The sequence below is a fragment of the Coenobita brevimanus genome, chromosome 101, assembly GCF_032717465.1.
Source record: "Coenobita brevimanus isolate Jiangsu-jjx chromosome 101, ASM3271746v2, whole genome shotgun sequence".
Classification (NCBI taxonomy): domain Eukaryota; kingdom Metazoa; phylum Arthropoda; class Malacostraca; order Decapoda; family Coenobitidae; genus Coenobita; species Coenobita brevimanus.
This window is the reverse complement of record NC_137054.1, coordinates 68,905,316-68,926,807: the sequence shown is the minus strand read 5'-3', so window position 1 is coordinate 68,926,807 and position 21,492 is coordinate 68,905,316. Positions and strand designations below refer to the sequence as shown.

Below are 21,492 nucleotides of genomic sequence, written 5' to 3'. Positions count from 1 at the left end.
ACTGTCATGTGGTGCCTTTTTTTTCTTTCTTTCTTTTTTTAATGACTGCCCTTAATGTACTTTCCATCTTCCTCCCCTTCTGCAATCATGCCTATACTTCCTCCCCTAAACTCCCAGGAAAATAAAAGAACCTTATACCTCCCTGTCTCATGTAAATATAGACAGCTTAAGGGACTCTGTAGTGTTCAATTTTATCAGCAGTTGTGATATGAAATGGTTAGATATTTTATGAACATCATTATAAGCACCCGCTATACTGCATTTTATCCTTGGATCTCCCTCTTACCCACTATGTCAGATTAAGTACTTCTGGGGCCCCTGTGTGCTGAGAAATTGGGTGCCCCATTTGTTTTAATATCAGTGTATAGTAAAGTGACTGTCCTCTGAGTAACAAGGCAAATGGTTTCCTGTGCACCAGGAAACCATTTACTATGCTGGGCGGTAACCATATAACCAAATTATGGCGCTTGTTGGTTTAGTGGGTAATTAAGGCGCTCCTATTGGATTGAGCCTGTGCAGGTTTATATCCAAGGGGTGGTTGGGGTTTATTGCTCACATAATACCACTCAGGGATGGGTGAGGCTGGTCACTCATCTTAAATGTCAGGACCAGCTTGCCTAGACCCTGGCTTCAACGCTTCTCATGGGGTGACATAAGATCGGGTGATGGATGGATGGATGTATAGTAAAGTTTCATTAAGGTCAGAAAACACTGGGCGAAGTAAACATACCACACCTCTACCTCTTTTCAGAATATCTTCCCACTTATTGTTTAATTTTAAGAATATAATCATTGACATACATAATATACATATCAAGATAGATAAGTATGTATTAAAAGGTTGGCATGAAAATGTTTTCAAAATAATGTAAAAGATATAGGAATACAGTATGTAAAAGCGTAGTGTGGGAACAAGGTGGCAGGAAACACGGGTGTAGTAGAGATGAGCTTTATTTCCAAATAGTTTTGCCTGTGACATCTTTGGGGTACTCCTGAAGAAGCCACAGGTGAAACTAGCCGAGAGAAAGCTCACCTTTATTTTGCCTGTGTATTTGGCCTGTGTATTTGGCCATGTGGAGAGGATGGAGGGTGAAAGACTGACGAAGAGAGTGTATGTGAGTGAGGTGGAGGGGGGAAGAGGGAGGGGGAGGCCGAGGATGAGATAGAGGGATGGGGTGGAGAGGTATATGAGAGAGGGGGTTGTGAGTTGGGAGCAGGGCAGTGAAATGGCGGGGGACAGGGCGACTTGGAGGCGATTTGTTTGTGGCCACCCCAAACGGGATTGAGGCGTCTGGCAATAGATAGATAGATAGTATTATATATATGTGACAGCATCCAGATTGACTCTGTTTGACATGTTTATGTGAAGCTACAGAACGTGGTGAATGTTTTTGGCGTGTCAGATAGAGCCAGGATTCTGGGGACTTGAATGGTGAGCAAATGGAAATGTGGCCCATTGGATTGGGCAAATTTAGGCTGTCTGGATATTGCTACTTTTCACCTTGCCCTAAGGTGGGAAAGGAGGTCCAGATGATGATGATGATAAATAATATTGATATAAGAGGATGCCAGCATAGTCACATACTACAAGTTATTGATGGGATGAATTCAGCTAGGCCACCACACAGAACACTCCTAGTCACACTAGACATCAGCAAAGCTTTTGATGCCATCCCCTGCCACCATCTCACAAACAAAATACTCAACACAGACATGCACAATACCACAAAAAAGATGGTTGGCAAACTACTTAGCAGGCAGATGTGCACATGTAACAATTGCCGGTCAGTCTTTTAATATCAGAAACTTCACAAATGGCATCCCCCAAGGATCTGTTTTGTCCCCTACACTCTTTAACCTATACATGCATGACATACCCACACCCCACAGATACACATAGCTTCCTATGCAGATGATATAACACTTACATGTACACACCAAAACTCAAACACAGCTGCACTCATCCTCCAACTTTTCTTCAACACACTACACGAATGGTTCACCACAAACAGGCTCAAAATAGCCCCAGCCAAATCTAGTGAGCCTTCTCACAAACTGGACAGCAGAACATAGTCACATCCCACACTTCACTATAAACAACACTTCCCTAACACACACACACATTCACACACAAAATCTTTGGTGTAACATACAATACATCAGTGTCATTTAAACAACACATCACAAACATTAAAAATAAAATAACACCAATACTCATTGCCTTGAGGTCACTTGCCCATACAACATTCGGACACAACAAAGAAACCACCACCACAGTATGCAGACAATACATACGTTCAGTGATGAATTATGCAAGCCCTGCTTGGGCACCTAACCTCACTAAAACACACTACAACACTCTACAGACCATACAGAACAAGGCCCTAAAAATAATCACAGGCTGAACAGCTACTACGCCCACAGACCACCTACATCAAAAAACCAAAGTCCTCAAAGTCAAGGATCACCTAGACATGAGAGGCACCCAGATTCTTGCTGCAGCCTTCACAAACCCACAACATCCACTACAGTACATGGCAGCACATCCATCCACACCAAGGAACATCAAAATAACACCCAGCACACGATATCATGCACAAATACTGTCATCTATCCCCCCATGCCCACCTCAGACCAGCTCCCAGAAGCATATCCATACTCAGATCACTTGCTGCTCCATTCAGTCACTTAAGGACAACAAACAGCTGCATGCACAGTCCTCTGACATCCACCCTTCTGAATCCTATTTCCCTTGTGAGGACAGGGTCCACCTGGCCAGGCTGAGATGTGGGCACCATCCAGCCCTCTTAAGCTACCAGAAGAGGCTGGATGACTCTGTCACTGATGCCTGTCCAGGATGTAACACAGCACCCCATACTATTAAGCACATTATAGAGGACTGCATTGCACACAATCACCTATGTCAACAACACACATACACTCCTTGCGAGCTCTGTGGGAAATCCCGGTATCGGCCATGGCCTTCCTAAGGGACTTGGGGTTGTTTGGCCAGACTGCCTAGGGACCTACTACTACTACTAGAAGTGGGTATCAATTTAAGCCTCTGCAAAAGCATGTTCACTGCAGAATTATGAAATGATGATCAGGGTTTTTTTGTTTCATGTTCTCAGTGTACAGTATCTGCATTATATTTTTTTTCAAGCTTTATCCCAGCATCCAATTACTGTATTTCTCAGATTCCTGCTGCTAAATGGAGATCATCCAGATGTAGAGGGATGCGGCCGCACTGTTGGTTCTGCTTTTAATGTTGGCGTGGTTACCAGTGGCCTTATGTCTGGTATCAATAAAAGACCTGTTGAAGATGCCGTACATCCATATCAGCCTGCCATTAAGACACTACAGGCAGATGAAGTGGTTTCAAGAGCAGAAAATGACATGGATTTAGAAAAACAAGTTAATACTGATGATGATTGTGATTCTTTAGAAACTGAAATTGAAAAAGCTTTAGAAGGAAAGCCAAAATACATACCAGAAACTGTAAAAGCTAGGAATTTCAATGAACCTCAGAAAATTGGTATCTCTGAGAAGAGTGGTAACAGTGCTGTAAAGAAAAAAACCTCAGTTAGTCATGGTCTGGTACGTTCTGTAAATAGTGCAAGTAGCACCTCTGTTAAATCAGAGCAGAAAAGAAATATGCTGATGTCAGGTAATGGGCATAGATTTGTGCAGATGATTGGAGGTGCCCTTTCAGTGTCCCAAGGTAAAGGAGTAGCAGCAAGAGGCTTACCCACTCATCAACCAAATGCTAAGCCAAGTACTTTGATATGTGGTGACAGTGCTTCTAAGAGATTTGATCTGACAACTCTAAACTCTGTTTCATGTTTGTGTGGAGAAAAGGATGGGCTGTACAAATTTCCTTGTGATCACATATTGTGTAGAAATTGCATACTCCATCAAGAAAAGAAAAACCTTGATGTTGAATGTGTTACATGTAAGAAAGTATGTAAACGATCACATATTATCAAATACCATAAGAAGAGTCTGTTTTCATCGTGATACCAGTCAACATTTCATATATTAACTATACAGCATCTGTAAAATACTCTTAATATGAACTAATTTATGGGGAAACCCAGTCCATGTTAACCAGTTTTTCAGAGAAAAGGAAACAAATATATGCTGTAATTAGCTGACCGACAATGCATTATCATTTAAACAAAGCCATGAGGTAAAATGGACACTCTACACTGCAGTACTGTACATTTTTTTTTTCCCCCCCATAATTTTACTCTAATGCACATGCACACTTGCACATGTGTGCATATGCACATGCAATGCGTGCACACACCTCCTACACACACACACACACACACGATTAAATTAACAGTACTGAAAGTGACCGATTAAAACAGCAAATACGTCTACACCACAAATGTATGAAACATGGATGAACAACTATACTCATTATCATCAGGCCCTCCTTTCTCACCCAAGGGCAGGGTGAGGAGTAGCAATTTCCAGACAGCCCAAATTTGCCCAATCCAATGGGCCATGCTTCTATTCACTCATCATTCAAGCCCCTGGAATCCTGGCTCTATTGGAGATGCCCCAAACATTCACCACATTCTGTAGCTTCATATAAACGTATCCGATTGAGTCACACACACGCACACTACTGTATACTCATACATGTCACTGATGTGAAATGAAACGGGGCTACAGCTGTGGGCATGTTTCATCTCACATAAGTGGCATGTACATAGCTTATGTTTTTATCATTCTCCAGTCCATATTGTAAACTTAACAAGAATTATTTTATTTCAGTTAAATAGTAAAATCAGAGGCAAAGAAAAAAGTAATGGACAGTATTGTGGTGTAGAGCATCCACCACCTCAAGGCTTTGCGTATGGTACTGGCTATAGCTCAGGTCTGTGTTTCGCTAACCATACTTGAATGTCTCATGAGAATTTGAATGTTATATATATGCATGAGTACTGATAATTAGTATAGTAGAAAGTATTGTTGCAGGTTTGTGATTTCAGAGTGAGTTTTATAAGTGTAAACATATGAGTGAGCTGGACTGCATCTGGATTCAGCTAGATTAGTATGGACTGAATCCAGATTAAGCAGGTAAAGTCCAGAGGGGTTTGTCCGTCCATATATAGCAGGTTTCTGGATAGGACAAGTCTGGATTAGGTGGGTTTTATTTAACTGTTGTGCTGTAGGTACTGTATATTGTAAGGTAAGACCATTGGACCTGTGTTTTTAGCAGTTTATGAGATGCACAAAACCATCAATTGGAAAGTTGTGCATTTCGACTTATCAGAATACAGATTTGTACTGGGAGCATTTATGACAAAAGAAAATAAATCTTTTATTGTAACTTATCAAGGTACTGTACTTTTATGAACATGGATCAGTGACCCTCAAACAATTGGTAAGTGGGCCCACATCACTAGAAATACTGCTTGTATTAACAACAGCATTATTGTTTCACTTCAGTTCCATAACAAACATTAGGTCATCAAACAAGTTAAAAATAAACACTTTCCTAAAAATAATTGCTTTTCCAAGTCTTATAATGTTCACCGATTAAATTTCATAGTTATCTAGGACAGTAGGTGATGAAGATGGTACACTATGAGAAGAGCAGGCTGTCTTGCTTATAATGATAAAGGTCATACGCAATCTCCCAGCTATTTTCAGGTTCCACAAGTTTCCATAGCTTATCAACGATGGAAATAGGGTCCCCCCAACTAGAACATAATCTGTCGTTTACTTTAACTACTTTTCAGGATTTATATCATACCTATTTCTGTCTTTCTTCTTTGTTAAGTACAGTACAGTACGGTACTTCCTTAATAGGTATACAGTAGGTATAGGTATCATTATCCTACAGAAAAGCAACTTTCTTATCCTTCCTGTTCATCATCCAATCTTACGTTGCCCTATGAGGAGCATAGTAGCCTGGGGCTAGGCAAGTTGGTTCTGACATTTAAGATGAGAGTGACCAGCCTCACTGACCCCTGAGTGGCATTACGTAAACAATAACCCCAACCATCCCTTGGATATAAACCTTCACTGGCTCAATCCAATTGGGGTGCTGCAATTACCCACTAAACCACCAGGTGCCGTTATATGGTTACCACCCAGTGTGGTAAATGGTTTCCTGGTGTACAGGAAACCATTCGGTTTGCCTCTCAGTGTAGAGTCACCCATAGGCAGAAGGAACACAAAAGAATGAAGGAAAGAAAGAAGAGGGAGTGTAAAGTTACCCACAGGCAGAAGGACGAGGAAAGAATGAAGGAAAGAGCGACAGAAGAGGATGGAAGGAAAGAAGGGTGGAGGAGACGAAAAGGCAGACACCCAAGAGCAGCACTGCATCGAGTGATGTCATACATATCAATTATATGCAACACTGCACTTTTTTTTTTCTATTCTCTGGGATTTCATAATTTATTTTGCTTCTAATGTAATACACTGGCTTTGGACATGGCAATTATGTTATCTCTAGTACAGTAGTACAGCTGTACTGTACTAATTAGTCATTAATGTTAATCAAATAATTACAGTAATAAACATGGCTTATAAAACTACAGTACAGTACATAGAAAACTCTTAAATAATGTACATTTTGCACATAATACTGTGTTCACATAGCCACTAGTACTGGTTACTAAGTACTATCTAGCCTTATTCTTAATCATTAACCAGCTTGGCATTAAGCCTGGTAGGCATCTCATCATGGCAAGTATGTGGCAGTGAAGAATTAAACTTTACAATGCCACTGGATCCCAGAGCTACTGGGCGAGGCACTGCACTGGGAGGGTACTAAGCGTATTGCCCTCCGCCTATCGGCTCACGGTCACGAAGCTTATAGGTCCCTACCCGGGGGCTCCCTACTTTATCAAGATTTGAAAATTCCCAGTTCTGTCCAGTACTGTGGACACTGGGCTCCAATGGGTTAAAGAAACTGATGGATTTGCCAGTCTTTAACCCATTGGATCCTAGAGCTGCTAGGCGAGGCACTGCATTGGGAGGGTACTAAGCATACCGCCTGACGCCTATTGGCTCATAGTTGCAAAGCTCATATGTTCCTACCTGGGGGATCCCTACTTTACCAAGATTTGAAAATTTCCAGTACTGTGGACACTGGGCTCCAATGGGTTAAATATATATACTATATATATATATTGTATGAATAAGGGCAGCCTCGTTATGCGACAGGGTTGCGTCAAATGAAGACCTATTGCTTAACAAATTATCACAAAATGAGGTTGGTAGAACATGGGAATCAATGGGGTTAGGGAGGGTGACCTTGACCTCCAAGCCTAAAATGGCTTAAAAAAAATTCTGCCACCCACCAGAAGTTTGTCCTGTTCCAGTACGAGTTGTCATCAAGGGTCGCACCCTCAGGATGGGAGATTGCTGGAGGGCCTGGACAACAACTCCTCACGAAAAGATATGGTATCACTTCACTTAATATCACACACTTCACCAACTGCGAAGTCCTCGCACTGTTATTTGGTAATAGCAATGGTGTTTCACTGGCCTTCCATGCACAAAATAAAATGAAAGGCAATGATCATAGCCAATGTAAACACTGGGCAGGCATCCTGACTCAGTCAGCTGTGTAGAGATCCTAAAGGGGGATGATGGTTACATAAGGTTAACACTATTTCCAAGTCACAAATTTCAGTATTTCACACATGAAGACGTATCACTTCACTTAATATTGCATGCTGCACTATTTGTTATGCACTTAGACTGTTATTTGGCAAAAACAATGGTGTTTCAGTGACCTTTCATGCACGAGTAGAGGCCCAAGAATGTGATCATTACGTAAGGTTGACATGATTTCCAAATCACAAATTTCAGTATTTCACGCACAAAAAAAGTATCACTACACTTAATATTGCACACTGCACTAATTGTTAAACACTTGCACTGTTATCTGGCAGTAACAATGGTGTTTCAGTGGCCGTTCATGCACATACAGCTCATCTCAATAAGGTGGAGTCAAAGGCTTTTCGTCTCATTAACTCTCCTCCTCTTCCTGGCTCCCTTCAACCTCTGTCTCTTTGCCGCACTGTTGCATCTTTATCTCTTTTCTATCGCTACTTCAATGGTCACTGAACTGTCTGCCTGCATCCCTTCACCTCTACGATGGGCCTGTAGCACCAGTCTAGCAACAAACTCTCATCTCTTTTCTGTCCAACTCTCTAATGCGAGAGTTAACTGTTATTCCCAGTCTTTCATTTATGCAACAGGTCAATTCTGGAACTGTCTCCCTTTGTATTTCCTACTTCCTATGATCTCCCGTCCTTCAAACAGTGCATCCAGGCAACTCAAACTGAACAGATCTTGAATTTGGCTCTCCTTTGTTGTTTTTGTTTGTGCACTCCTGGCCTTTGGTTCCTTCATCCTTGCATAAAAAAAGAAAAGGCAATGATCACAACCAGTGTAAACACCGGGCAGCCTTTTTGGCTTGTGTGCGTCACCGCATCCGCATGAGATTCTCGGAGGTGGCAATTGAAAATATCGTTATAGCAAAATCGCGAGTAATTCTTTAACATTCAACCGAGGCAGGGCATAACTTTTTAATCATTGTTATGGCGATTTGTTACAATGAGGCGTCGTATAACGAGGCTGCACTGTATATATAATGAATATGCAGTATATATGTTGTACAGTATACTGAACTTAAACTACCACACTTATACAGTAACTATATAGGCTATGATAGAGATTACAGTACAAATACTGTACTGTACTGTATCACTAACTGTGGCTACTGTATAAGGAGAGTATTCTATACCACAGATGGACAAAAGAAAACAGCTGTGATGAACATATATACAGTACATGGTGGACAGTGTCACTAGGAGCATACTGATACAGTACTGTACAGTACTATGCTAGTTCTGTGAGACTTGCCCTAGTTATTACTGTACTGCCACACTCACTGACAGTTGGAGGGAGTGGCGGGTGAGGGGAAGGGGCTAAGTTAAGTGTTACATACCATTACACTTTTTTGATTCAGCAATTTCCCCACACAACTGGAGCTTTCACATCCATGATGGTGTTCCTTGTGAGCAATCAGGAATATACAGCATATTATCCACTGCATATTAAATTTTAGCCTGAATAAAATCCATATGTTTATGTGCCCCAGTGGTCATCAAGGGGTTTATTTACTTCGTGTTGTTACCATCAAAATAACTGTAATGGGAACTACCATATAACATTCATTATCCAGCGACATAAGATTTGAAGCTTACTCACTTATAATAAACACACTAGACTGACACTTGTTATTTTGAAGGTCAATTCAGATAAAAATTACTGGTAAACTAGGATTATGGAGTTTGCACCCTGCCCCCATCTGTCCTTCAGGGTGCTCCCTCTTCATGTTTCGCTGTTGTCATGAGGTCTTGTGTGCTGCCTGGTCATCTTGGCAATGTCTCTGGCACGCTCCTGGTCCAAAAGCTCCAGGTCCCGCAGCTTAAGAGCTAGTTGGGTGGCAATCAGGTCCCTGAAAGGAGCACCTGCCCCCACTTCTTCCATAGCGTCCAACCAGGCTACACGCTCCTCCATTTCTCTTACCACTGACCAGGAAAATTTGTAATACAGAACCTATAAATAGCATACTAGTAAACTGAATCCTTAAAATAAAAGAAATAAATATTGTATAATAGTCTGGAGGTGAAAATATGAAAAAAAAGCACCATTTTATTGAAAGGGTTAACAGTGTGTTTCTAACCACTATATAGTATTTTGTGAGGCATTAGCTGGAATCATCATCATCATCATCATCATCATCATCATCCATACTTTTTTTTTTCCCATCCTCGGATAGGGCAAGGTAGGGTCCAGAGAACCAGAAAGGAAAAAAAATTGTATACAGTACTGGTCCCTTCATACAAGCATCCATTGTACAACTATTCAGTGTTACAAGATACAATATAGGACACTTTTCAGTCATATGGGGATGTAAAACTCTATGTTACCAGTACAAGCATCAGCCAAGAAGCTGAGAATCAGTTCCAATGTGCTCATAAAGCTTAAAAAGCATCCCTGCACCTTGCAGTATCACTCAATTGTGTGGGAGAAACAAATTGGGCACTTTTAGGTAACTGATTTCCATATGGTTGCATTTGTTTACAGCCTGCACACTGTGCTTTCATCATTCACTGCCGGAGTTCCGTGACCCATGACCACCTACGTGACCCATGTTATATACTTGTCCACCTGATCCTCATTATTGTGTTGACTACTATTATGTCTAGACGCATTTTTTTGTTCTCACTCCTCATTTCATTCTAGAACTCTGACCACGTGGTTCAAAACTAACTTAGTTGTAATGCACAAGTGCCCAGAAAGCGCTCCTTCTTGCCAGAAAAGTACCAAGAGCACAAAAGAAGCATTTACTCGAGGAAAAAATAAAAATATTAGATGAAAAAGTGCGTGGTATAGGAGTTTAACATACATGAGGAAAGTCACATTCATAGTCAGAAAAATGAGTTGGCTGTGTTTACGATGTAGATACATTAGGCCCATTGTTGGAAACCGATAAAAACTTTAAACAGATTGATGATGAGGGAGCAGTAAAAATAGTGAGTTTTCATATTTAGTGCAATGAGTGTGAAAAGGGTTTTGTGACTTTTTTTTTTTTTTTTTTTTTTTTTAATGAGCTGATGGACACGGAGTTAGAAAAATGTGGCTCTTAAGGCATGTGGTAGATTTAAGTGCTGACATAAGAATTTAGATAAGATAATTATGTGAGTTCAATTCTTGTGAATTATGTTATCATACAAATTTATTCTGCTTGGCTGATGTGTTTACTGTTCAAGGTTACTGTACTTATATTTATCACAGAAGTTGTATGCAGTCACTAGCCAGAGTTTGGAGCTTGTGGATGTGGTTGCACTTACAGTGGCATTTCTTGGTGATCTTTATGCTTCAATTACAGTGGTTTGTGACATAACTGATCACCAATCCGGTAGGGCCTAAAGTTAGGGGTATTTATGCCTCCCCTTTTAGGGTGGTAGATGGGTGATGATCTTTCGTCTGAGTAAATGTACACAGAGTGAAACTGAGGTTCACATTTTTATAAGTCTGATAACATATTTCAAATTTCTTTTTCCCCAACAGCTTCCAGCAACCGTTGGGAAGTAATTAGCTGTCGTGAGGACTTAATTCAACTTCTGATCCACAGAAAACATTAACTGGAATATGGTCAACCCCAATAAAGGATTTCCTGGGGAGGAAATATGGCATCATTTTTAGAGTAGATGAGATTTTCAGGGTCAGAGACCTTTTTAGGAAGAAAGAAATTATCTGCTGTTAGCTACAATTATATATGAAAGTGCAACACCACTCCTGATTAGGTTAACAGTAAACAGTAGAAGCCAATCCCACACTACTCCTTTACGAAGTTTAGGGAGCAAGGGAAAAGAGCATAAGACTGACTTTACATCCCAGGTATCATTTCTATGACTGAAGTACTTCCAATGACCTGCGGATTATTTGACCTCTTGTGCATATGACATGGTTGTCACTATCGTGTATTCTACTGCCAAACCAACTACATTCTAACATCATCATCATCATCATCATCTAATCCTGTGTTGCCCCAAGAGCAGCACAGGAGCCTGGGTCTAAGCAAGTTGGTCATGATATCTAAGATGAGAGTGCCCAGCCTCACCCATCCCTGAGTGTCATGAGGTGAGCATTCTAACATACAGGTAAAACCATGTTAGATGATGGATGCAAAACATAAAGCTTTACATCTGACAGACACTTACATTCAGAGAACCGGTCAGTGGGAAGACTGGTGACAGGCGGTGCAAGAACTGTGGATGGGCTTGGATGGGAGGTGATTCCTTCTCGCCCATATGCCATCAATTCTTGGCACCGTTCCTTTGACCCAGGTCCATATTCTGTTAACACAGATATTGATGCATGGAGTTTATACATCATGGTGGGAAAATATAATGAGGAAAGGGTGTCTACAGGTAAAGTAATACATGTGACAGTGTTGTAATGACTATGTCTGCATGTGTCAGAGTCTATACAATATGTCACTGGTAGAGATGATAGGATGCAGGCATATGAAAGAACGTACTGCAAAACCAACACCCATATTAAATGTCTGCCACAGCATGGGAGGAATACCTACATATGGCACAAGCATACACCACAAGACAAGTACCATAAAGCCACCACAGCTCCTCTATACACTTCTCAGGTAGAACCATTTCATTAATTACCTTCCACATCAAATGATGTGTCACTCTCTGCCACATACAGTACTGTATCCTGTTTTTGTGACTATAAGTACTGATTGTACACTATTGCTCTGAGTCTTATGGCCTAGCTAAAATACAATATTACTTTCATGAAAATCCATAACCAAACAACAGGGTGACATGGAGCCTACTATGGTACCCATGTTAACTAGATGGAGGGACACAAATGTGATGTCCATCCAGGAACCGAACCTCCACACACTTCCCCATGCTTTGCTGTGACATGGTGTTGTCCACTGCAAGGAAACATCGGTTCACTGCACAGGATGGCCCTGCAGGGGCAATTGCTTGCCTGCAGTTGATAGATATGCTTGGCCAGACAGACTGGCATTACTCAACAACAGCGGCAGCAGCAACATTTACCAGAAATTCAAGTTTTCTCTCCTCCAAAGATAATGTTCTTGGTATACAGCTAATCAGTAGTACAGTATTCCTTATGTATGGGTGCTGTACAGTACTCACACCTGCAACTGAAGCTTCATTTATGTTATCCAAAGCCCTTCATTTATAAAAACAGTAGGTATATGTGGAAAGTTAATTAACCGACTTCTTTTAATCGAATGTCAAAGCTTCAACACAGTTATTACGTTTCCATGACTGTTCAGTACTGTACTGTATATCTCTATATACCAGTACATATCTCATAAATATATATATATATATATATATATATATATATATATATATATATATATATATATATATACACAGTATATACAGCTCCTTTTTTGTTCCTATATATTTTCTCTGAAGTTCTTGGACAGTGAATATGGCATTAGTGGTCCCTTTGCCAGGTATAAGCCCAAACTGCATCACATCAATATTCACTCTTTCCCATATCATATCTTTTGGGACTCTCCCCATTGCCTTCATCATCTGGTCCAAAAGTTTTATGCCTCTATAATTTTCTCTTTCAAGAGCATCGTCTTTCCCCTTCACATTTACAGTCACACTCTTCAGCCAGTCGTCTGTGACAACACACTCATATATAATCAAATTCATCATATCAGTACTCAAACCCACTCCTATACTGTATCTTCTGAGGCCTTCAACATTTCAGCAATCAACCCAGACACACTCACCACCTTCCTGCCTATTGCCTTGCTCAACGTAGCAACATCAATCAAAGGCCAAGGGCCAAACGCTGGATTTACTGACTCCAAATCTTCTCTGTTACAATCAAATTCCTATATCAGCAACTGGTTATAATGCTCTTTTCAGGCATCTTTAATATTCTCACTGTCCACCACTACCTTTCCTTATCATTGTTCATACACTGCTCACCTACGATATCACTGTGTTCTCTCTTCATTTGATTTGCCACCATAAATACTGTACCATATTCCTCCTTCAGAGTTATTTAGGCTATCCAGTAAAACTCTCTGAGACCCAGATTTTGCCCTGTATACCTTCTTTATTGACCTATGCTTGGCTGCTAAGTATTCCCTCTCTGTTACCACCTCTTTTCCATTCCTGGAATAGTCTTTCTTTCCTCCTTAACTGTAGCTTCTACACTCTCATTCCACTCTCATGTTACTCTATGTCTTGGAGGACACCATCCTAACACTCAATCAGGAACTCTCAAGAGAATGTTCTTGAGAGCTCTGTACTGTTTATTAACACTTCAGTCAACAGCTTCCTGTTCAGCCATCACTCTACTCATCTTGCTATTACTGCTTGTTTGTTTAACTTCCATATTTTCCTCTTGGGTGCATAGGTCCTCGTCTTCGCCACTCACTTCTTAACCCATTAACTGCTCTATACAGCCTGGGCTGTTCTGAGTGTGACTGCTCAATACAGCCCTGGCTGCACAGGTGAATTTCAAATATAGCACCAAATATAGTGCAAGCATGATTCAAAACCGAAAATGAAAACCATACATTCCAACAGGGAATCAGACACTTCGATGTTCATCCATTTACCAAGGTAAATACTTAGCTAATATTTTGTTACTATATACTTTGGCATGTGTTCTCTCAATTCCTAAGACAAAATTTGGCCTTTGGGAAATTTCATTTTTACCCCTATGTCTGCGCACCACGGACACCTCCAAAAAAACTGCCATGCGCAGTTAACGGGTTAAGCACCACATCACATATCAGTAAATTGTGTTGCTGTTGCTGGACACACTCTTAATTCCCTATAACTTTAACATCCTTCACCAACCTCCTATCAGCCCTCTTGACTAGGAAATAGTCAATCTGGCTACTATTTCCCCCAGATCCATATGTAATCAACTCTCTTTTCCTAAAATGCATGTTGCACACAATCATGTTTACTGCCCCCCCCAAATCTGAGTATCCTTTTCCCCTTCCATATTCCTCACACCATATGCGCATCCCTCATGTACCCCTTCATATCCTTGAGCTGCTTCAACCACATGAAAATTTAAATCACCAATCAAACCTAAAATCTCATCATCTTCCTTACCACCAACCACATATATCGTCATCCCCAAATTTATCTTTTTCTACATCGTCCAAACCAACTTGTGCAGCATACACTGATATAACTGAAATCATGAGTTTATCAAGCAATATTTTTACTGATATAATCCTTTCATTTGCTCTCATTGCTTTCATGACACATTCCATCAATTTCTTCTCAACTGGCATTACCACACAACCATATCCACCTACACTTCCCTGCCAAAAATAGCTCATATCTGCAGTCCATCCTGGCAATCATCCCAGCTGACCCTTCCTTGAAACTTACTTCCTATGAGCAACCGACACCCACCTGCCTCCTACTCATAGTCTCTACTACTTCCCCCACTCTACCCTTCAAACTACCCACATTTCACAGTGTCATTCTGAACCCCTTGAGGATTTGATTTCCACAAACTTGCTATTACTGTATTATTGCCTTTTCTTCTCATTTTTCATAAGCCAGTAAATGAACTAGGTGACAGAAAGTGAATGCTGTCAAGAGAAAACTTATGGTCTTTGAAAGGATGGAGGCCACAGTGTGCATCCAGCAGCAAGGCTGAATGGTCAGAAAATAGAGATCATGCTTACCCTTAATATTTAAGTAGCATGATATGCAAGGATGCAAGTTTAGAGAATGAAGTGCAGTGAAGACAGTGATAAGGAATAGGGAAGTAAGCAAGGAAGGAAAGAAGTCACTGCATGACAGTACAGTACTGTGATACTCATTCTAACATATGGATGTGATGCTTGAATTCTGTTGGATGGACACAAATCAAAGCAGAAATAAGCCATGTGAAAGAAGCTTGTGGAGTTGTGGAGTTCAGCGAAGAGGCAGACACAAACGAGAAAGCTAAGGAGTGTTATGGTGTTGATTATAGTACAAATACATCACATCCTTTCATTAAAACTGCCCTGTGTTCACACTGTCTGTCGTGGCTCCATACAGTGTGCACTCAGCAGTCAAGTAGATTTGGCACCTGAACAACTGGTCTCAAGCAATTTTCTTTACACTTCAGCTCGACACCAGCCCCTCACATCAAAATATTCTTTCTGAGAAACTGTGATGGAACAGGACCAATATGTGCTGGGTATATTATTGTGGTGCACCTTTTTGATGTGATGAGTTCCATATACTTAGCCCTGTAAAGTACAGTACTGTATGTGGATATAAGTTTAATAGAATGGTGACAGCCCATAATGGTATAAAGACATGAAGTAGACTATGTATCTGCCTTGAGATGGTTTGCTTATGTGGAGAGACAGGAGAGTGAGCGATTGACTAGGAAAGTATATGTCAGTGAGATGAAGTGGGGATGGGGAAACCTAGGACAAGGTGGAGGGGAGGGGAGGAAAGGTTTATGAATGAGAGTGGTGAGAGTTACAGGGGGAGTAGTTTGATGGCAGAGGACAGGGCAACAGGGAGGCAACTTGTTCATGGCCACCCCCACTGGGATTAAGGTGTCTGCCTAGACAAACAGACAGAGACTGATTCTGTAGGTAAATGGTTAGAAAAACAGATTGAAGCATCTACCCTAAGACAGAATAAAATGGCCCTGTTTACAGTCTATATTCATCCATGAAATGTAAGATATTGTTTCTGAAACTAGTGGTATTTTCTGACTGACAACCAGTCTGGTCATAGATACAATATTGCAGATTACTTTCACAAACACCAATTTCTATAATTAAGCTAACTACTACATGTCTAAGGCCTTATGTTTTATCCATCCATCCATCCATCCATCCATCATCCAGTCCTACACTGCCCCATGAGGAGCATAGGAGCCCGGGGCTAGGAAGTTGGTCCCGACATTTAAGATGAGAGTGACCAGCCTCACTCATCCCTGAGTGGTATTACATGAGCAATCAACCCCAACCACGCCTTGGATATAAACCTTCACCGGCTCAATCCGATTGGAGAGCAATAATTACCCACTAAAACCACCAGGCGCCAAAATCTGGTTATATGGTTACCACCGAGCATAGTAAATGCTTTCCTGGTGTACAGGAAACCATTTGGCTTGTCACTCAGTGTAGAGTCACCCACAGCTGAAGGAAGAGGAAAGAATGAAGGAAAGAAAGACAGAAGAGGGAGTGTAAAGTCACCCGTAGGCAGAAGGACAAGGAAAGAATGAAGGAAAGACAGAATTATACAATATTTAAAAATTGGTTGTGTATACTGTACCAGTACTGCATTAGACATAGCAGCTTAAGCTAGATATATTAAAAGAAAGTATTACAGTACTTGCAAAGCTGGTTATCCTATCTGAATATGCAAACAGCAACCGGAGATAAAGATCACCTGTTTCAGGCAGAATATTTAGTGTGACTCACTTGGTGGAGGAGGGACATAATGAGTGTTGGGTTCATACAGACCCATTTTCTTGATAACCTCTTGAGATCTCTTAGTCTGAAAATGTGGCCCTGATGTATCTGACACAGAAGGATGGTGGTGTCTTGAGGTTGCCTGGTTGGGGGCAGAAATGGCCTCCCGTCGAGGTAAGGTACCCCCACTGCTCACCCATCTTTCAATGTATCGCTGGTGCTGCTGACTTACTGCTGCTTCCCGCAGCAGATCTGAAATGAAAGATACCCGCAAGGAGATATCAGATTCATGAAGATCATGATCTCATTATTAACTCCTCTTTTGGAATTGGTGTTGGGACTAAAATGTTACAAGGCAAAATGAAGGTTACACAATCAAATTAGTGTATCTGCAGGTTGAACAAATATGTTCACCAATAAGATAACTATGATAAAATTAAGATGATAAGAGATATGCACAAAACTAATTTAAGTGAAACCACGAATGGCACCAGGGAACATATTTGGATACTGAAAAAAAAAAAAAAAAAAATGGACAGTATCTTCAGCACCAGAGTTGGTCAAGGAACATTATTTTTACACACATAAAAGGTTAGTGAAACTTGATATATACAAAGTCCTGTAGTCTGGCATCCATGGGACCAAGATTATGCTGGATCATTAGATAAGCCAGACCACTATGAAGTTTAATGCCTGTAAAAATATCACCTAAATTTATAGTAATGGAAAATAAATATAGACCTGAACAGTACATTCCATGATTTCAGACCACTGTGCTCTCTGAATCCACAGCTTCCATACCCGGAAGTTAATCTGGGCTTGTTACGCTTCACCATCATTATCATCACCATCATCCTGACTGTTTTCCCACCTATGGATGGGGAAAAAATACGATAACCAAAAGGGACATAAGAATGAGTGAGAGTGGACTTGTTAACTTGTACCAACTGATCATATTAATTTATACATTCAAAATAATTCAATCGACATCCTGGAGTTCCGTGAATGTATGGGATTACATTTTAACATTAATACAGTTGCATGTAACAAGTACAGTCAGATAAACCATGTTGAATATATAAAAGTGTGTTTCATATATACCTTTAATTAGCAGTTTTGTTGATTCACTATAAGATACCTTTGGAATATCGTAAATTCCTCCGGTTGCAACATTTTGACGTGACATTGTGGCCATGTTGTTTACACCATTGCCATGACAACGTTAGACGACCAGTGATTGGTTCGAGAAAACGCCTTTCGTCACGTGATTGGTAGTCACTCTTTGTTTTGAAGTGAGTATTTCTAAAATAATACTACAGATTCTTTTAAACAGTATGAATTAAATACTGATTGTCAATTTATTAGAATGTGCAGTATATTTTGTATATTTCAAGTTAGAAAATATTTCTATGATGTAAAGAATATCATATTCGGCACTGGGATGTGTGTCGTCAAATATTATGACTTGGACTCGGTATTGTTGGAACATATGGCGTAGGGCTGACCCCTGAGATGTCACATACACATCGCGTAATATTGTAGAACGCAAAGCACTTCATCAAAATTCCCACCATGAATTTAGGACCAAAAAATCCCTACGGCAATGGTCTTGCCTATGCTGGATTCAATCAGGACCAAGGTTAGTCATGCCAGCTTTGACTTCCTGTATTTGCCTCGTCGTGCCTGTGCTATCTGTTGAATGTGGTAGGAAAGCACTGTACTGTACTGTACCAGATATATTTTAGTAGCTGAAGTAGCGAAGCTGTAAGTCGTCGTTTGCCAGTAATATAACTGCAGAGCTTGGTACTCATACTCTCATAGTATACGTAATAGACTACTGTAGTATCATATGTATGCAGTTCATGGTTTCAGGGGAATTGAACAAGGTTGTTTTTTTTTGTTTTTTTTTTAAGCCGGCATTAATCTCAACAATCGACATTTCCTTCTGACAGTAAACAGTCATTATAGTCGTGGCACACAACTCTGAGGTTGTTATTATCATAAACTGGCAACATACCAGTAAGCAGTGCATCCGATTTTGTATCATATTTATATATTATACATGCACTTATTATAGACGAATTATATGCGTATTATATACACGAATTTGGATGCACTGTTGATGGGTAGGTTCACAGGGTATGATAACCCTCAGAGTCATGTGCTGCGACTATAGCATTATCAGTCACCTCCCAAGAGTGAGCTGACAACACCTGGCTCCCATCCCTGGAGCATACTGTATACACTTATTAGGTCTCACTCAAATCTATGTGGCCCTTGCTGATTCATTAATGTTTTGTGTTTAAATGTACTTTTCACATATAAGTTTTCAGTGTTTTAAAATGCTAAGTTTGTTTGGTTTCTTGTCTGCATGTAAAATATAATTATAGTATTTACGAAAGAAGAGAGCGTATTCTTTTATTTTGTGCCAATTTACAGCATTATTTCCTTAGTGAGAGCAGCAACCGTCTGTGTTTTGCTAATGATACAACCAGCCATGCCTGCAAACCCATTGGAACAATAAGGAGTAGTTAAGACAACAAAGAATAGTTGAACTGAAATAACCCTCCCCAGCTACATGTGCCTGGACATCTTTCTTTCTTTTGCCAGACACCATAATCCCGTACGGGGTGGCCATTTGACTTTGAGTTATTTGTTTTACAGGGAGGGGCACTAACCCTCCACCAACCCACTTGTTGACACGTAGGGAGAAAGTATGGTTTGGTTATATGGTTACCACCCAGCGTTGTAAATGGTTTCTTGGCTTCCAGGAAACCATTTGGCTTGTCACTCAATGTAAAGCCACCTGTAACAGAAAGAAAAGCAATAAGTAGTGACAGGAAAGATGGGAGAAATAGGAAGATAGGAGGGCAGGCACAGAAAAAAAATGATAAAGGCTAAGGAAGAAGTAGGCAGCACTACATCAAGGGAGTGGATGATGGTCGCCACCACCTACCACTAGCCTGGACATTTATGTCAGTAATATTGCCGATGGTTAATATTTCATGTTCAGTTGAGCAAATTAAGAACTTACTAGATATTATAATAACTAACTAAAAAATTAGCTGGGTGCCTTTAAAACAATAACAGTAACTGGTATTATTGAGACCTACGGTTTACTTATCTCGAACATTTTTATTGTTTGAAAGGCACCGTAAATAACATAATCAGACAGAAACTCAGCTGAAATTGATATTTAAAGGCAAAATAATTGCAACAGTGTGATGCAAGTGAATGGTTGTCTGCAAAATTCTTGCCAAGACATGGAGTACTGAGATGTGTCAGAACAGTGAATAGATGGTGATATCGATGACTAATTTTAATTTAATTTCAATCTTTTGATTTTCAGTATATACTGTAGATAGGCATTAACCAGATATTTTTTCATGTTAGCTCATTGTAATTACTATTATGGTACTAAGTACAGTCATCCCTCTAATATCCGAACACCCAATATCCGAACATCCCCACTAACCGGACATAATCCTCCTGGGATCCAATGTTCCCAAAATGGGCCAAAAACCTCAAAAAATTCGTAAAAAAAATGACTTTTTTCCCTCCCATAATTTGAAATTCCCGCCTGGCGCTAAACAGCTGTTACACCATGGTCCCTTCACCCCTTCCTTCCTTCCTCTCCCTCCCCCCTCCCCTGTCAGGTTGCCATTTGGTATTTTTCATTACCAAGTGTGGGCCAATTTGGTAATGAAAAATTCGTTTGGTAATGAATTAGAATAATGCATTACCAAATGGATTTTTCACATGTATGAGGATACACAGGATGGAGATGGTGGATTGTTTGCTCTCTCTGATTAATCAGCTACCCTACATAGTGTGAAAATAATCAACATGGTGTTAGTTTTAAGGAGAGTGATTACATGTATTTCCACTTGTATATATAATTAGTGAAGAATATATGCTAGCTTTACGAATTTGGTAATGAAAAGTTTTATTTGACAATGAAAGTTGAGGAGATTGGTAATGTGGCTGTTGCGATCTGGCAACTCTGTTACCCCACCAACATCAACAGTCACAGCTTAACTCCGATGGAGAGCAGATACTCATAACAGTGCAAGCCACAGGTGCTTGCTTTTTGTGAATAAACAGTGAATAAACTGCAATACCTTGCCACTAGAACACACAGGAATTTTCAGTGTTGTGCAGTGTTAAGAAATTAGAATTTAGAGTGCAGAGGATTAACTGTGGACTGCAAACTGGCGGTTCAAACCAGTCCAGGAGCAAGGGACTTGTAAGTACCCAGAATGTTTAATTTTGTATAAACTCACCTCTAAAACCTCATTTTATGGTTCTTTTGCATTTATTTCAGTCTTTTATGTCCCTTATTGGTGTGATTTGGGTCTTAAATAGGTGCAATGCATGTCCAGAGGGAGTTGTATAGGTGTTTTTCAGAGTTAGGGTCCATAAGTACAAGTCCATAAGCTGGGGCCCAATATCCGGACAGGACCACT

General features: G+C 40.4%; 3 protein-coding genes across 4 annotated transcripts in view; 2 read left to right on the top strand and 1 right to left on the bottom strand.

Moving 5' to 3' along the window:
• LOC145414973 (metalloreductase STEAP4) overlaps positions 1-5,488 on the top strand; it is a 57,021-nt gene extending 51,533 nt beyond the window's left edge. For both annotated transcript variants that reach the window (XM_080284386.1, XM_080284385.1), the window contains exon 8: positions 3,198-5,488. In XM_080284386.1, the coding sequence (XP_080140512.1) occupies positions 3,198-4,017 (820 nt within the window). In that variant the 3' untranslated portion in view covers positions 4,018-5,488. The remainder of the gene's footprint in view (positions 1-3,197) is intronic.
• A 3,837-nt stretch (positions 5,489-9,325) lies between these two features.
• LOC145414972 (UPF0193 protein EVG1 homolog) lies at positions 9,326-18,236 on the bottom strand. The gene is made up of 4 exons (XM_080284384.1): positions 18,128-18,236; positions 17,036-17,278; positions 11,769-11,903; positions 9,326-9,569 (listed from the first exon to the last, which is right to left on the bottom strand). The coding sequence occupies exons 1-4, from the start codon at positions 18,219-18,221 to the stop codon at positions 9,370-9,372; spliced, it is 672 nt and encodes a 223-aa protein (XP_080140510.1). The 5' UTR covers positions 18,222-18,236; the 3' UTR covers positions 9,326-9,369.
• Positions 18,237-18,541: 305 nt separating this feature from the next.
• Positions 18,542-21,492, top strand: part of LOC145414974 (WD repeat domain phosphoinositide-interacting protein 3) — a 42,939-nt gene continuing 39,988 nt past the window's right edge. Inside the window, exon 1 of the mRNA XM_080284388.1 lies at positions 18,542-18,665. Within this exon, the coding sequence (XP_080140514.1) occupies positions 18,599-18,665 (67 nt within the window). The 5' untranslated portion in view covers positions 18,542-18,598. The remainder of the gene's footprint in view (positions 18,666-21,492) is intronic.

Excerpts from the sequence above, each read along its gene's own strand:
- LOC145414972 (XM_080284384.1), bottom strand. The coding sequence starts at position 18,221 with ATGGCCACAATGTCACGTCAAAATGTTGCAACCGGAGGAATTTACGAT. Across the intron at positions 17,279-18,127 it reads AACAAAACTGCTAATTAAAG|ATCTGCTGCGGGAAGCAGCA; the intron begins GTATATATGAAA and ends CTTTCATTTCAG. Across the intron at positions 9,570-11,768 it reads CACTGACCGGTTCTCTGAAT|TGGTAAGAGAAATGGAGGAG; the intron begins GTAAGTGTCTGT and ends TTTCCTGGTCAG.